The following is a 17,680-nucleotide window of genomic DNA, read 5'->3' on the forward strand; positions in this document are numbered from 1 at the left end:
ACTGTAAGGCATAAAAGGTATAATCTGAAAAGAGAAAGAAAATAAATCATAACTGAAGAGATAATTCTACAAAAGGAATGATCTCTTGTTTCTAAGTAATTCCCTAGAGATTATTTTATACCTAATACATGAAATAAAAACTGGATCTGAAATGCCTGAATTGCGTTACAATTGCTTCTACTCTGAAATCTAAGAACAAATGACTGGAGAAGGTAAAAAATCCAAAAGAAAGAAAAAAGAAATTCAATGTCCTTATACAAGAGCTGTCAAATCTTTAAACATTCCTGTTCCATCTTAACATGCAATGGATATAACATGGCAGACACATGCAATCTATTTCTGCCATAGCAGGGGACTGTTGTGTTAATCCGCACATTTTACATAAACTCAGAAGAGCATAGCAGGACCTTCACAATGGGGCAGGGGACATTATGTCTGATGGGGAATTCATGAAAGAGGCAGACCTAGAAAAATTGCACACATCTTTAATGCATTGAATATTTTAATGCCTCTAACGATTGATTTATTTAAAGTATCAAATAAATTTTGCAGTTTTCTACTTCCTGAAGAAGAAAAATAGGCTGTTTTATCAGATTCCACCAGGTTCAGTAAGTACCAGATTAGTCACTAGGTTCTAATATATCAAAGACACTGGGATTGACTTGGAGGATGATCTTTGTTCCAAACATGTTTTTAAATTTCTTCATTTTCAGAACTTATACACAAATCAAGTTTCTAAATGTTATTCAAAGAGTCTTCACCAGTTTCTTGCTGAAAACAGTCAGATCTTGGAACAGACTGTGCAACAACTGGGGTTGCAACTGAATTACTCTCACATCTAAATTGTCCCCTTCAGCTGGTTTGAGATAAAAGCAAAGAGAAATTTTGAAGCAGAAGAGCTCTCACCTCTTTTCTTTCACCTTTAAGTGTTAGGCTTAAATATTTTTGACAATCATGGAGTACTGCAAAAGAATTCTAGTAAAAGCTGAAACCACAGGCACTGTTCCATGTTTACTGTTATGCCTACATTAAAATTCTCTGATAGGTAACAACCCTTCTCCATTTTTTTCCAAGTTTTCTAGAGTTCTGCTCTTCACTTGCAGCTAAACTGCTTCCTTAGAACTTCACCTTTACACTGCTTAGTTTTGTATAGCCTATGATTTACTGAATATTAGTTTTAGTGAAAATTACACTATGCATCAATTAATATTATAATCATCTGTTACAAATCTAAGAGGAAGTTGTCACACAGTTCACTGCGACCTGTAAATCTGTGATAGCTCTCTGTTGGATTAACTTTCCCACTTTTCTCAGCCTGGTTAGCTACCAGCTTCCACAGCCTTAATGAGCTCCTACACATTGTGGTGTCAGCACATATCCTTTCTTTCTTTGCTCAAAATGACAACAAGAAGTACATATGCTCTGTGTATAGAAAAAGTACACATTCCACTGCAAGTATTATGAAATATCCATTACCACCTTCAGCATTCCTCCTTTGACTCACCCCGTTTTATTTCCTGTCCAGTTCTCTTTTGGTTGAACACTCATAACCTCTCTCCTCCTCCCCAAGTTCACATGTGTGAACTCACAGTTGCCAGAGATTTTCAGCACTGGAGATGCAAATAATCAAATCTCTTGAGAGTGAAGAGACTGAAAACTAAAATGAGTAGACAACTTCTCTTAGTATGATGAGTATCTTTCCTGTGACTTTAACACTCATATGAATGTATCCCAGTATTCATAACACTGTATTCTGATACTCTACAAATTCTATCTGTAATTGCATGAAGTATACTTCAAAGCATTTTATTATTTCGTGTACAAAGTCTTTAGAGTTTGGGGGGAGGGGGGTTTCCCATGAAGCCTAGCACTTAACCAAACTCCAAAATTTGAACGAATCAATGAAAAATTCTATTTTAGACATACTTTGAATTACCTGTTTATGACAGATTCTGGCGCAGGCAACTACTCCCTTCCCACAGCAATCCACAAGGAAGTACTTGGATAAATAAAATTTATGTAAGTATATATAGAGAAAGAGCATGTTTTCCCCTCCTCGAGTACATCCTCTTTCTTTCACAGGATGAAAGAAGAGTGCTAAGAGCGCAGCACACAGAACACAACTTCCACCACAGTTAGAGCCAGCAAAGATGCAAATGCTATCTGCTACCAACAAAAATTTTGTCCCTTTAAGCATGTCCCCCATAATTTCTAAAGCTCTGGTACTCCAAATTACTCTCATGATCATTGATCTACAACACTTATTTCATCCTTCTGTCAAATACTATTCAGTCTTTCCAGGACAGTACATAAAGGAAGCTCTTGTCTGGGGATGCTGCAGCACTGCAGAAGTGTGCTCAAAGAGAACTTGCCATCTTGGCTGATTACCAGAAAAGCAAATGGGCCTTGAGATCAGACAGAAGGAAAACTATGATCTCAGCTGCCATGGAAACTGAAGAAACAGCAAAACCATAGGCTTGTCTGACATATAATTCCATGAAAAGAGCAGTGAGATGCAGTACCTCGTTTTGAAACCATTCAAAGGCAAGTACACTGTAGCAAAATCACAGGACTGAGATCTCCAAGCTAAAAGAAATTTTTATAGTTCTGAAAGCACAAGTAGAATCATCACTGAAGTGTGCTGTTCATCTTAATTAATCGTGCTGGGACCTTGTCATATCATGTCACTAACAGCCTTGCAGATGGTTGGGATACCCACCCATGCTTCATTGTGCAGTACTGAGGTCCCCTCAGTAATCCATTTAAGGCTACAATAGTCTGGAAATTGTACTGTACAGGTAAGAGCACCTGGGAGCATGGACTGAGTAACAGAGTGTTTATGCCTATGTGGTTTTTCTGCAAGTTGTTGTCTTACAAACAACAAAAGAAATTACTACATCAGTTCCTCCATTTGATACAATTATCAGTTTACTAATCATCAGCCTCTCTGTTTATGCTATTACCTAAAAAAAAGTCAACACAATTTACATACAGAAGTTTATGAACTAGGCAATAAGGCTGCTTGGGAATGCTGCTTCTAATAATAGAGAACTTAACTATAAATATGAGCATTTCAACTTGATGACAGTACAGAAAAATCTATTCAGCTGTAACTGTATTTCAGGCTTATTTCCCTGGGGTAGCACAAACATGCCCATAAACCTTTTATTTATCTTTCAGGTATGCAAAGTCTCCTCTTCCCTGACTGTCTCTTGAGGATCGTCTTTGCCATTGTGTCAATTCTTATGCTTAAAACCAGTTTTCCTGTGTTTTGGGAATAATTTCTGGAACATCTACAGATCAATACAGCAAATATGTCCAAATTGAAATCTGTGGGGGAGTTCTTTTTGAAGAGTTTCCAGTTATCTATGAAAAAGCTCTCAACTGTTTTTCTAGAAAACATCCCAACTGCCTTTTCTTACTTATCCATATTATCCAGTCTTTGAAAAACACCATGTGCACACAAACACTAAGCAAAATGAAAATATTACTGGGATGAAATTTTTCAAATATTTATTCCCAATAGATTACACAAAACTGATATATTTGAAATGGATAGAGGTAGATAATATGACTTGACAGATGATAATATAATCTTTCTCATCGAATTTTTACCAAGACTTATAAAGAGTGGACTAGTCCTTTGGGAATTCTGAAAACCAAATGACTCTGTTGAAAATTAATCTTCAAATTGTAGATATCAGCAAAGGAATAACACATTGGGCAAAAGAAATTAATAGTAGTAAAGAGAGCCAGCAGACATGACTGCTTGTGTACATGCTATTCATACTCTTAGCCCACCATATCACATAAAGCTCAGAGACAGCATGAAGAAAACCTTTTTAGAAAGAAATCACAAAGCAAATGACTTCTCCTTGTATGTCATAATCTGGAGGAACAGGGAAATCTAAATTTTGGAAACCCCTGTCCTGGCTTCATCTAGCTTGAAAGGCTAAACTTACATTGCTTTTCACAATCAGCAAGTTGCTGCCACTCCAGAGTTTCTCATTATTGATTATATTATATTCAGACTAGTTTTACCACTTAACATGTTACTTTTCTAAAAGAGTACCAATGACTGTGGGATGAATAATACAGGGATGAAGACTGATGTGAAAAAGTTTCTTAATTCAACTATAGTACACATCCTAATCTGAGCTAAAAAAGTTTTCCTTCTTTATCTACTGCAAGTATACTTAACTTGAAGATGTCATTTTTTCCACGTGTAACACCTCTTAGAAATTTCAAAACACTGTGTTTTGACAGTTAACACTGACATATTCCTGACACTTTGTATGTAGTTAAAATTAGACTACCTAGCTTTGTCTGATAATTCTTGCACCTTATATAGTACTTTATCAGACTAAAATATCTAGCTCTACACTGAGTTTGCTTAATATAAACAGTGTAACTCTGCACGTACTGTTGCAGTTTTTTGTTATTAACTGCAGCAGCAGATCAAGAACAGTTTAAATTTTTCCTTTCACTATGTACTATCTTGCTTGTTTGAAAAGCTCCAGATGGATCTATTTAACTAGACACTCAGAACAACATTTCTTATATCATTCATGAAACTGTACTTGAAATGATCCTCTTCCAAAAGACAAGAAAGTCTTTTATCTTCCTTAGCTCTTTTCAGCCCCTACTGAGCAAAGCACTTTAACAGACAGTTAAATCAAGTTAGTGAAATTTAGCCATTCTACTGTGTCTCATTTCCCACAACGAAGTTCGTAAAAAACTAACAATCTCAAGCCAAAATGCAACTTGACTCTGTCTCCTCAGCACACAACAACCATGACACAACTAAGTGTGTGGTTCCGGCCCTACATATTCATATTTCTGCCCCAGATCAAGCCACAAAAGTCTATAAATTCATCATGTATTCCCCCCTACATTTAACCAGTCCAGTATGCAAATAAAATCGGAATGCACAGAAGAAGAGAAAAAAAGGGAAATAAACCCCTAACCAACTTCCAACAACCTACACTGTATCACCTGTTACATACACTTTAACATGCAGGTTTGAGTTCACTAGCTTCATATAAGAAGTGATGATGGCAAAGTAATGTACAGCAGAAGGACATTATCATAATCATTTTATTCCTTTCCTACTGGCACAATGGGTATTGCCTTAAATGTATTTGTACCAGCAGCTTTCAATATTTAAATATGCACACCTTCTAGTTTACCAGCCTATGAAAAATATCAAATATTAAACATTATTATCAAATTATGCATACATAATTACTGCTAAAATTCACGTCTACTCTGCTCATATGTTGTTAAGTAACTAAACTAATTATAATGAATTTATGGTTTACAAGTCTGTCATGAACACTATAAAGACAACTACAGGATTAACTTTTGAAGTATTTACCTGTGGGTGAGCCTTCGGTGACTAATGCAAACAGCAGTTTGTTGATCCTGTGCAACACAAACTTTATGGCGACTACATTTCATCTTCAAACATGGATCTTTCGCTGGATCTAAAGCTAAAAACAGTTTAAGAAAGTTGTTAACAATTATCTAGGAACATGCAATTAAGACATGAAACATCACACATAAAACCCACCAAGTTCGTGGAGGGGGTTGGCAGGCTGCTTGAACAGCATGCCAGACAGAAAGCCACTGATTGCCACCAGGAAAAGCAGCTGTTGTGTATGGAACAAAGCACTCACCGCTATATTCTTCTAACAATTGTCTCTTACTGTAATTCCCAAATACTGGTATTTCCAACTTGAAAAGCATTTTCCCTTGACTGTTTATTGAAACACAGCTGGGTTATTCCTACTCAAGTGGTGAACAATAGCACTGAATTTAGTCATAAATTACTAACTCAGATGAGATTTTAGTAAAAGTAAACTAAAATATGCGAGTGAGTGATTTATATGACTCCATTACTAGATACAAATTGTATCTTCTTTCAGGATTCTACTTTTTCTTTGGGCGTTTTTCGGGGCTTTTTTTGTAGCTGGTCCTTTAGGCATTATCCATACTAATATCTGAAGTACTTCTCCGGGGACACCCCCTTGTCGCGGGGAAGAAGCTTGCGTGCCCTCATGAGGTTGAGAGTTATGCTGGAGGTGGTTTGTGCCGCCAGTAGGGTCTCCCATGTCAGACAGGTCTCAGATGAAGGGTCAGACAAAGTGTGTCCACGGGCAGGATGGGCTCGCTAGCTGTCTGGCAACCATCCTAGGAGAAGGACAACTCCAATCCCAAACCTGGGCAAATGGAGCTCGCTTAGCCCTGTAAGGCCATCCATCTAAGAGAAGGATACTCTAACCAAACCTACGTCCTGAGGTATTCACTGTCACCGTCCAAGCTCGCTAGGCCGTGGCAGATGAACCTTAGGAGTAAAGGGTGGGGCCAGTTCTGCGCACGCTGTGCCTCACCTAAAAAATCCATTGCGCAGGCTTGAAGGGTTCACCCACATTGCAAAGCCCTGTAGTGACAGGTGAGGGTCGAAAACAGCAGGTGATAGGAAGCAGCTGGAAGCCGCAGACCCAACACTGCATGCAGGCGGTTCAGGATATTGGTCATTAGAGACTTGACCCCGGAGATGACAGTCTCTTGCGGCAGCATCCTGAATGACCAAGCAGCCTTTTCTAGGGACAGCACTGCTTGCTCCACACGGAGAGGGGCCTAGCAAATGTGGCCTAAACAAAGCTCATCTCCACACTTGGATGGATAACCGGGGGAACCGGCATCTTCCATCCATGTGGTCAAACAAAAACAAAGTGTTGTAGTTTGGGATTATTATGTAAAGTCTCTCCCCTGCCACTAACTGCCCATGCCAGCAGTTAACAAAAGAAATAGTTAATTGCTGACCACTTGGATGGGGGCAGGTTTGTCTCTTTTGTTTTTGGGGACATCTTTCCTTTCTTAACTCGGTGGAATGCGGGAGCAGTGGCTGCCGAGGAGGGAAACTGCTCTGCTGGCACTGCTGGGGCTTCTGGCTGAGACGCTGTTTTTTCTCCTCGCCGCAGCTGTTTCTCCTAGTTCCTGCATCTGGGATCCCGGCCTCTGTTCCAGTCTGACCACCGCTTGCACCGTCACGGCCTGCCTGCCCCAGCTGGGGCAGTGACCCAAGAGAGAGAGGTGTGCAGCTGCTTTTGCAGGACATGTGGTGGTTCCCCACTTTCAGCTTTCTTTTTCCTTCATCTGGGAAAAGAGACACAGAGTTCATCTGAGAGCTAACCACTCGTCTGTCTCGCTGGAGGGGGACTGGGAACTACTGGGAACTCACTCCGCAGCCAGCCAGACTGTGACATTTGACACTGCTTAAGTATAACTTTCCTCCCAGAGGAAAACCTGCTGGGGTTTGTTGTTGTTTGGGGTTTTTTTCTCTCTCTTGTGGTGTTGGGGAAGCGGTTTGCACTAGTCTGTTTACATATATATATGTTTATGTTTATATATATATGTATATATATATACATATATATCAGTTAAGAACAGTTATCCTTCTTCTATTAAAATTCCTTTTGTTCTTAAATTTGATAAAGGGTGGCGTGATTATTGTGGAGGAGGCCCCCTCCCCCACTTGTGGGTAAACATTTTGTTTTTTCCCCTCAAACCAAGACACAAAGAGATTTCAAAGGCAAAGGTGTGCTCAAACTAACACTCGCATGTTGGAACATCAGAACCATGCTTGATACTGGGGATAGTGGATGTCCTGAGTGTCGTTCTGCTCTAATTGCCCATGAACTGTCATGGCTCAACATTGACATTGCTGCTCTCAGTGAAGTTCGTCTTCATGAGGAAGGCAGCCTTAAAGAACATGGTGCTGGCTACACACTCTACTGGTCAGGCAAGCCCAAAACCGAAAGACACCTTTCAGGAGTTGACTTCATGATTAAAAACTCCATTGCCTCCAAACTTGAAAATCTGACGACAGGTCATTCCGATCACATTATGTCCTTACGCCTCCCTCCGCACAACAAGCAACATGTTGTTCTCTTTAGCGTATATGCCCCAGCTCTCCAAGCTGACCCAGCAGAAAAAGACAAATTCTACACAGACCTGCGCCGCCTCACCCAAAATGTTCCTGGAGATAATAAGATCATAATCCTTGGTGACTTCAACGCCAGAGTAGGTAAGAATTCTGAAGCCTGGAAAAGAGTCCTGGGCAAGCATGGCATTGGAAACTGCAATGACAACGGACGCCTCCTGCTAGAGTTTTGTGCAGAATGGCAGCTCACCATCACCAACACTATCTTTCAACAGAAAGACAGCCTGAAGACAACCTGGATGCATCCTTGATCCAAGCACTGGCACCTCATTGACTATATCTTAGTACAACAGAGAAATGTCAGTGATGTCCGTCATACTCGAGTGATGCCAAGTGCAGAATGTCAAACAGACCACCACCCTGTGCGCTGCAAACTTAACCTCCACTTCAAGCCCAAACCTAAGAGAGGCGGCATTCCAAGGAGGAGGCTCCAAGTCAGCAATCTTCAAACAGCCACAGTGAGAGACAGCTTCCAGGGAAACCTTCAAACTAGACTTAAAGATAATCCCATAGATCCCTCTCCCGAAGCGCTTTGGCAACATATTAAAAGTTGCATCCTGCAGTTCTCTGAAGAGTCCCCAGGGTTCTCCTCCAAGAAAAACAAAGACTGGTTTGATGAGAACAATCAAGAGATCCAGGAATTGCTGAAGAAGAAGAGAACTGCTCACCAAGCACACCTTGCTCAGCCATCTTGCCATATAAAAAAAGCCACCTTTCGTCTTGCATGCAGCAAGCTCCAACAGAAACTTCGAGACATCCAGAACAAATGGTGGCTCGACCTAGCAGAAAAGACACAACTATGCGCAGATTTGGGTGACCAAAGAGGATTCTATGAGGCCCTGAAAGCAGTGTACGGACCCACACACCAGGTTCAAAGCCCCCTACTCAGTGCAGATGGTCAAATGCTTCTGACAGATAAAACCTCCATCCTGAACCGATGGTCTGAGCACTTTCAGACTCTTTTCAGTGCCAACCGTGTAGTCCAAGGCTCAGCAATTCAGCACATTACACAACAACTGGTGAAACATGAATTGGATGCAGCCCCTACTATGGGAGAGATACTCAAGGCCATACAACAGGTGAAAACTGGCAAGGCAGCTGGGGTCGATGGAATTCCACCTGAAATCTGGAAGCATGGAGGTCAAGCACTCCATGTCAAATTCCACGAGCTTGTTGTGCGTTGCTGGGAACAAGGGGAGCTACCATCAGATCTCCATGATGCAGTCATCATCACCCTGTACAAGAAGAAAGGAGAAAAATCAGACTGCTCAAATTACCGAGGTATTACTTTGCTCTCCATTGCTGGTAAAATCCTTGCAAGAATACTTCTGAACAGATTAGTACCCACTATTGCAGAAGAACTTCTACCTGAAAGCCAGTATGGTTTCAGAGCCAATAGGAGCACCACAGACATGGTGTTTGTTCTCAGACAACTGCAAGAGAAGTGTAGGGAACAGAACAAAGGTCTCTATGTAACCTTTGTTGACCTCACCAAAGCTTTCGACACTGAGAGCAGAAAAGGCCTGTGGCAGATTTTGGAATGTTTAGGATGTCCCCCCAAGTTCCTCAAAATGATCATCCTGCTACACGAGGATCAGCGTGGACAAGTCAGATATGGCGATGCACTCTCTGAGCCCTTTCCAATAACCAATCGTGTGAAACAAGGTTGCGTTCTTGCACCAATTCTATTCACAATCTTCTTCAGCGTGATGCTCCAAAGAACCACAGCAGACCTCGATGAAGAAAACGGCATCTACATCCGATATCGTACCGATGGAAGCCTATTCAACCTAAGGAGACTGAAGGCCCACACCAAGACCCTGAATCACCTTGTCCGTGAACTGCTTTTTGCTGATGATGCCACCCTCGTTGCTCACACAGAAGCAGTTCTGCAGCGCTTAACATCCTGCTTTGCAGAGGCTGCTGAGCTTTTTGGGCTGGAAGTCAGCCTGAAGAAGACAGAAGTTCTCTACCAACCTGCACCTCAGGAAGTCTTCCATCATCCTCACATCACCATAGACAATTCAGAGCTTAAGTCAGTCCAGCAGTTCACCTATCTGGGAAGTATCATTTCCTCAGATGGTAAGATCGATAAAGAGATAGACAACAGGCTAGCAAAGGCATACAGAGCCTTCGGAAGACTCCATAAAAGAGTCTGGTCCAATAAACACCTGAAGAAAAGGACAAAGATTGAGTCTACAGAGCCATTGTACTGTCTACTCTTTTATATGGGTCTGAATCATGGGTCATCTACTGACACCACCTGCGGCTTCTCGAACACTTCCATCAGCGCTGCCTCCGTTCAATCCTAAACATCCACTGGTCTGATTACGTGACCAATGTGTCTGTTCTTGAACAGGCAGGGGTCAGCAGTATTGAGGCCACGCTGATGAGAACGCAGCTGCGCTGGGCAGGGCACGTCTCCAGGATGGAGGATCACCGCCTCCCAAAGATTGTGCTCTATGGTGAACTCGCCACCGGCTGCCGCAAGAGAGGAGCCCCAAAGAAGAGATACAAGGACTCCCTGTAACAACACCTCAGCCTTGGCCATATTGACTGCCACCAATGGTCCACTCTGGCCTCCAATCGGGATTCATGGAGACACACCATTCACGGCGCTGCTGCTTCCTTTGAGAATGCACGGAGAGTCAGTCTTGAGGAGAAAAGACAATGCAGAAAGAACCGTTCCTTGCCAATGTCACCTAGGGAGACGTCCTGCTGTGCCTTTTGTGACCGGACCTGCCTATCCCGTGTCGGCCTTTTTAGCCACCAGCACGCTTGCAGCAAGCGTGGGTAGTGCCCTTCTCAAATCTTCGTTCGCGAAGCCTAGCCATGATGATGATGATGATGATCTAAAGTAGAATTCCAGCTACAAACAGTGATTTCTGGCCATACTAGAGAAGCCTGTTGCTTATCACTAAATTTGCATTTTTCTTGAGTAGCCATGCTCACATGACTATAATATAGAAAAGTGTCTGCTGATTTAAGCTCTCACTAGAAACAATCAGCTTTTTCCTTCTCCAGTCACCATGGTGTATTTCAGGTAGATCTATATATTCCAAAGCTGGTTTTTTTTATCCCTCTTGGAATCCATTTTTTATCAGGGAAGAAAGGTATGAACAATCAGAATTCCCTTTTCCTGTGTTTTTCACTTTAGCATATTACTGTACAGTATTCAGTTATATTTCAGAAAATTCCTTTTTTTACATCTGCTTATATGTATCAGAGAATATTATGAGTTGGAAGGATGATTATTGACTCAAACTCTTATCCTGAAACCCAAGGATCACACCATGTGCCTGAGAGCATATATTTGCATATGTATTTTCCAAAAGTAATTTTTCTGTTTCTCTCTTCTTCATAATCAAAGATAAGCTTTTATTGGCATCTTTATTTGACTTGCCAGATAATATTAATATGACTCCTAACTGTGCATGTACCCAGAAAATAAGAACCAAGTGCGTTCAGTTGAGCTGTCAAAATGCCAGCTACCCAATCACAGAGTGCCTCCCTCGCCCTGCTGAGAAAAGGGAAAAAACCCTGGAAACAGGTTTATATATTTATACAGACACGAGAAAATTAAAAACAAACTACACACACCTATAAAAGTTAAATATAACAACAATCTTCTACCTCTCAGAAAACAGATCCCAACACTCCAGATCCATAAAACACCCCAAAAGAGCTCAACCTCCCCAGAAACAAACTCAAGTAGAGAGAAAACTAATAATAAACATTTTCCTTCCCTAAGACAACATGTTGGTAAGCCGGCACTGGGCTAGTCCTCCTATCCCTCCTGAGACAGCAGAGTGCATCTTACCAGGACCACAGCCATGAAGGAACTGGCCCAGGCACCTCATAAACCCACTTTTATACTTGAGATGATGTCAGAATATGGTATGAAATACCAATGGCCAGTAGCAGTCAGCTGTCAGCTGGTCTGACTCAGCTCGAGTCTGCTGGTAATCAAAGGCCTACTCTGAAAACTTTTTACTTCTACAGCAAGCCAGCCATAAAACCACAAGTAATCCAGAATAAATCTGATTACAACAACTCTATACAAATGGGAAGCAAGTACAGCAAAAAAAAAGACTGAACTCGGGTAGCAGAGCTGGAGTCAAAATGAGAGTATCCTTCTCCAGTCCACTCTAGATTCCACACCAAATACTTTCTCTGCTTAAAGGCAGGCAGAATGTAATGCCAGACCTTAGTAAGCGTGAACAGATAATCCTTTAAGGTACTGGTCCAAGTACCTCTTCCCAGAACGCTCCCTGATGGAGACACTAGGGTAGCAGTACCGTAATATGGCCTATCTTCAGGTAACTGTTTTGCAAAACTGAATAGGTCAATGAAATAAAAAAACATGAGCAAGGAAAATCTGGAATCACATAAGGACGTTGAGTTTGGTGTCAAGTAGAAAGTAGGTTTCAGGAAAAAGGGTGAATGGGAGAGGTGATTTAACAATTCCCATTGTAAAGGTTATTTCTTTTCCCAAGTTCTTGGGACTCTGAAGGTGTGTTTTGATGGTTCCATCAAAATTCAGCAAACAAAAAAAATACGGTTTCGGCAATATTTGAGCAAAATGTTATGGCCAAAACTCAACTTTGCATGCAAGAGATGGTACTTTCACATCTTGTCTTTAGGACAATATAAAGGTGGGTATCAAAGGGAAACCAGGACACAGAATCAGTTTTTACAGTACCAGTGTAATGCCCTAGTATTTGCTGACTCAGTAGTCCTGTTGTAACTCTGATCACCTCAAATGAGGTATATACCCAGTATACAGCAAGAAGAGCTATGGGACTGTCTGGAGCTACTGTCTAAGCAGGGTGAGTAAGCCAGCAGAGCCATGGGTGCCAAAAGCACAACGCCATCTTTATATGCAAAGGCATTTTCAACACTCACAGTCTTGCCATTGACACAAACTCACATTGTCACGGCATGACCTTCTGGACTTGTTCTCTGTCAGCTATGAACTCCCCACACAAGTCCTTTTCCCTCGTCTTATCTGTGACACACGGCACCCATCTTTCCAATCATGGTTTTGGTGAAACCGTCTTCTAACAGCATGGGAGAGACCAAGTAAATCACTGACATAAAAATGTAGATTTTTGAAAGGTGAAAAAGTTAAATAACTGAATGGTCAATGGCTGCCTGGACTAACACAGCAAAACAGAGGATAAAACACAGAAAGACAGAAAGAAATGTTTCTAGAAAGTGTGAAAAGCAGTGTAAGTTTCTTTTCTTAGAGCATCACAGCATCTTTCTTTTCTTAGAGCATCACATGGTGTAGTCAACTCTATACTATAAAGTACATAGTACTATATTTTGTCTATTTTACACAATCTGACATTTTTAATTTTTAACCCGTTTTTTAAAAATGGTAAACTTACAGATTGCATTAGTGATTTTCCCAGCTTTGAAAGGACTAAAAAAATGAAATATTTCTGAAAGCAAGGAAATGGATTGGCTTTTTCTTTTTTAAAGCCCATTTTACTTGATACTTGGAACAGAAAAACGGATGATTTTTATGAGAAATAAGGGCATTTTTCAAAGCCATAGTCTGAAGTTCTTCATGCTGGGGAAGAACTGGGCTCATCTTACAATGCAGGGACATATATATGTCGGATCTTCAACTACTATGGAAATGCATAAATTTATTCCAGGAAAAGTACTATTGATTTCCTCTAAGTATATAACTCAGTTATATCAGGAAATACATGGCATTAAGTCTTTACTTCTTCACTGCATCTTCTAGCTATCCATGACAAAATGTGCTGCTGTACCTCAGCTCACCCAGAGCATGCAGACTTGCACTGACAACACCACACATTTCTTTCCATTTCTGCTAAAATAAGCAGCTTTGAAACAGTACAATGTTCACACCAAAAACATAACAAATGTCAAAATCCCACTGTGAGATTGACGTATTTCTCACAGCTATTGTCTTCTACATGAAAGAGGTATCTGAGTTTTCATCCAATTCACATTTACTAAAACATCATCATAATTATGAAAGTTAGGTGCCTTTCCCTCCCCCCCCCCCCCCCATAACTGAAGTAAAACATCAGTTGCACAGCACAATTACATTGCTATTGAACATAGGTGGAGGCTTTCACTAAGGTGACAAGACTTCAGACATAAGCAATGTATTTATGCAAGACCTGGTTGGAAATCACACCTTTATTAAGGCTTGTCAAAAATAATCTCTTTACTAATGTATCAGCTGACTTCCTAGAATGTCACACAAACAGCTTCTAAAGATGCAGGCCTGATCTTAGCTTCAACAATTTGATAATGTTCAGCTTTACATAGCTTCTTCCAATATTCAGGAAAGTAAGCTTGCAATAAGTTACCTGCCTACATGCCTACTTTACATTTGTTCATAAATCTGGCTGCAACAATAAGAAATGTAATGTTAATTAAATTTCAACGAGTAGAAAAATACCACTGTCACAAAATGCACTTCAAAAGCGTAAAAAGCTTTTTAACATCTACTATTTCTCTAAGAACTCACATTGTAAATGACAAGTAAGTTGCTTTTTTATATATGAATATGGATTTGTTCTTCTCATGTGCTAAGGAAGCAATTAATATTAAAAAAATGATTCAATTATTACTAATGGATCTATTAATTTATAAATCAAATTTGGAAAAGCAATTAAGAATAGCTTCCCATCATCTCTTCTGTGAGTTAATTTACAGCTAGCATTCCCAAAAACTGACATCAGCCAGAACATAAATTTTATTGGGAATATAAAAGGAAATAAAGACTAGCACAACACAACACAGGAATACTCTTAATGGGAGGTCTATGACAGAAACCACAGTAAATTATCATTATTCCACAGTCTTCTGAGTACATTCTGACATGTATCTCATTTTCCACTCCTAGTAAAATGAAAAAGGAAAAAGGGTTAAGGAAAAAGTTTTCAGACCAACTCTATTTCCTTAGCCCACAGGTCTGATTCACTTCTGATAGGCAAAATAAGAACCAGTTAGGTATTGTATTTGCACTTACTGAAACTTCAGCTATGCTTTGCGTATCCCATGAGTAATTTAATTCCTCTAGTTTAAATAGCAAGTCTGACTTCTTTGCTTAAAAAGTTTTCATGTTTGACAATAGAGGGAGAAAAAAATTAACTATCTGAAGGGTTTAACTAAAATATTAATGATTAGGTCAAACACCTTGTTTATAACCCTAAACAGACAGATCCCTAGAAGTGAATGCCTCATATTTTCTGCTTTGATAAACCACACAATACCTGAAGACACCTAAAGGTTATCAGTGTACTTTACATCTCCATTTTGAAAGACGACCATTTTTCACCTCCTAAAGCAGGATTTCTCACTGAGAAATGTGCTGGGTCTAGATTTGAGCAGAATCCCAGCATCACAATTGCTAGTAACAGTGGGGAGGAGAGCAAGGCAGGAGACATAAACACTAAGTTGATATTGTCAGATAACACAGAATCCAGATAAATGTTTAATTACAGTTAACAGTTATAATGGTTATTTTTTGCCTAAATTGTACAGTGATCAGCATTCAAAATTTGCATCCGTAGATACAGACCCTCCTCAGCCCCAGATGGTTTGAATCCACTCTGCTGTGGAGTCATAACAAGATATCCTTATCTTACTATGCAACGTACCTACTGAGAACCACCTTTTGACTTCAACAAGAAAATTAATCATTGTGCAGCTAACAATCTGAAATTCATAAATAAAAATGAGAGCATAAACAAGAAAGAGCCTACTTCAGCAAACTGATGAGGATGTTCTGAAAAAGAAGAAACTCAAATTTTTGTTTCTTTTCCTAGGGCCTGTATTTGCCATTTGAGATTCACTACATAGCATAAAAAGCAGAATGGGTAGCTACAGTTGGGCATTCACAAGAGAAATCTTCCTGAATGCTAGTTCCATCTGGCCACAGGAAACTACAACTTCAGTAAGAAGGCTAGAGAGGTTTTTCTATAGGTGGTCAAGGAAGTAATTAGAAGTTTAGATTCAAACCCCTGAGCATCATGGGCTGTCTAGTCTGGTTTGTAACTGGTGAGCAAGTGCTTCAATAATTAAGGAATCTGTGTGTATGGAGGTTGTTTCTACCCAAGAAATGTCTACTCTCACGAGTGCTCAGAAATATCCATCCTGATGAATCAGAGACAACTTTGTAAAGTCTCTTACCAGACTTCTGTTCAGATGCACCACTGTTCCTAGTGTTTTACATCACTAAGTCTAGTGCATTAGCACAGAGCATCTAGCTGCCCTGCAACACTTGCAGTTATGCAGACAAGAGTTTTGATAAGCCAAGAAACATCTTATACCCAGTTATAACCATCTGACATATAAAATAAAGAACTGTGTATTTCCCTTTTGCTCACTGCTGCAACTTATTTTTTTTTAAAAAGGATATAAAAATGTATTTATAATGATTCATAGCATGGTACTTGCTCTTCTGGGTATTGAGAACGTAAGCCAAAATAAATGCTCAAAAAATAAAATTAAATCTGCCAGTCTCTATTCTTGCTCTGGAACAAACCCACTAAAGCTGATCACTTTTTCACAATTTCAAAATGTTTCATTCATTTATTCTCCACTCCCTCTAAAACAATTATCTTCACTGAGCCACACTTTTTTAGCCACTGTTGCAGTGACTGTAAGAAATTCTCCCCCTTACAAATATCTGTGAGTCCTGCTTCACAAACATTCCCATTATTTTGTGTTTTCCCTTGAAACTTTACAGGAGAATAGGTTCCCCGTACCTCAAAAAGAGATGCAAATAAGAAACTCCACATAAGCAAAGTCAAATGCCCCCTTGTGTGTGGGGACATTCTGTGAAAATTTAGAAAAAATCCTATTTATTTAAATTACTAAAGAACATAGTTATTTGGGGCTCAGACTGCTGTAGGTGAGAACTACATCCAATTTCTTCTAAATACAATAAGAAACTCTCAAATATTCTACAAAGATATCCAAACCTGCTATGACAAGTAGAAATGCAAGTGCACACTTGGCTGACATCCTTTACATTTTCAGCAGCTTTAGTGAAATACTTCTGCTTTTTATTTATGAATCACAATGTCTACCTACTTAATTTAGCAGAAAAAAATAACACCTTAAGATTACTTTAACATTCAGAATAGTAATATATCGCTAGCAAAAAGTTATGCATTTTATTATCCTTTCCTAAATACACTAAATCATAATTTAGATAGATGTGCTGGCTGTGTCAGAACTGCCTTCTGGGTTCTCCAGCTTGGGCAACTAGGGGAAAGAAACATCTGCAGACCTGTAACAGTAGCAGTGCATCTTCCTGAAAAATCTCCCGCTATTATCTAACATGCCAAGATGACTATTCTTTCAAAACAATGTGCTATATGCCACACCTTGAATATCATGTTCAGTTTTGGGCCTCACTCACTGTAAGAAAGACACTGAGGTGCTGGAGTCCACAGAATAGCAATGAAGCTGGGGAGAGTCTGAAACACAAATCTAATGAGGAGCAGCTGAGGGAGCTGGGGCTCTTTAAGCTTGGGGAAAAGGAGGCTCAAAGGGGACCTTATAACTCCCTACAACTACCTGAAAGGAAGTTGTAGTTGCATGGAGGGTTGATCTTTTCTCCCAAATAACAAGTGAGAGGACAAAAAGGCAATGGCTTAAAGTTGGACCAGG

The 17,680-nt window shown here is 40.1% G+C and overlaps 1 protein-coding gene across 5 annotated transcripts in view; it reads right to left on the minus strand.

Moving 5' to 3' along the window:
* The window catches only part of SPOCK3 (SPARC (osteonectin), cwcv and kazal like domains proteoglycan 3), a 180,315-nt gene that overhangs the window by 84,726 nt on the left and 77,909 nt on the right, over positions 1–17,680 (minus strand). For 4 of the 5 annotated variants that reach the window (XM_071555166.1, XM_071555164.1, XM_071555163.1 and 1 more), the window contains one exon: positions 5,378–5,492. The exons of the other annotated variant lie outside the window; for it this stretch is intronic. In XM_071555166.1, coding sequence (XP_071411267.1) covers positions 5,378–5,492 — 115 coding nt within the window. The remainder of the gene's footprint in view (positions 1–5,377; positions 5,493–17,680) is intronic. 5 annotated transcript variants of the gene reach the window in all.

Source organism: Pithys albifrons, chromosome 5 (genome assembly GCF_047495875.1).
Source record: "Pithys albifrons albifrons isolate INPA30051 chromosome 5, PitAlb_v1, whole genome shotgun sequence".
NCBI classification, from domain to species: domain Eukaryota; kingdom Metazoa; phylum Chordata; class Aves; order Passeriformes; family Thamnophilidae; genus Pithys; species Pithys albifrons.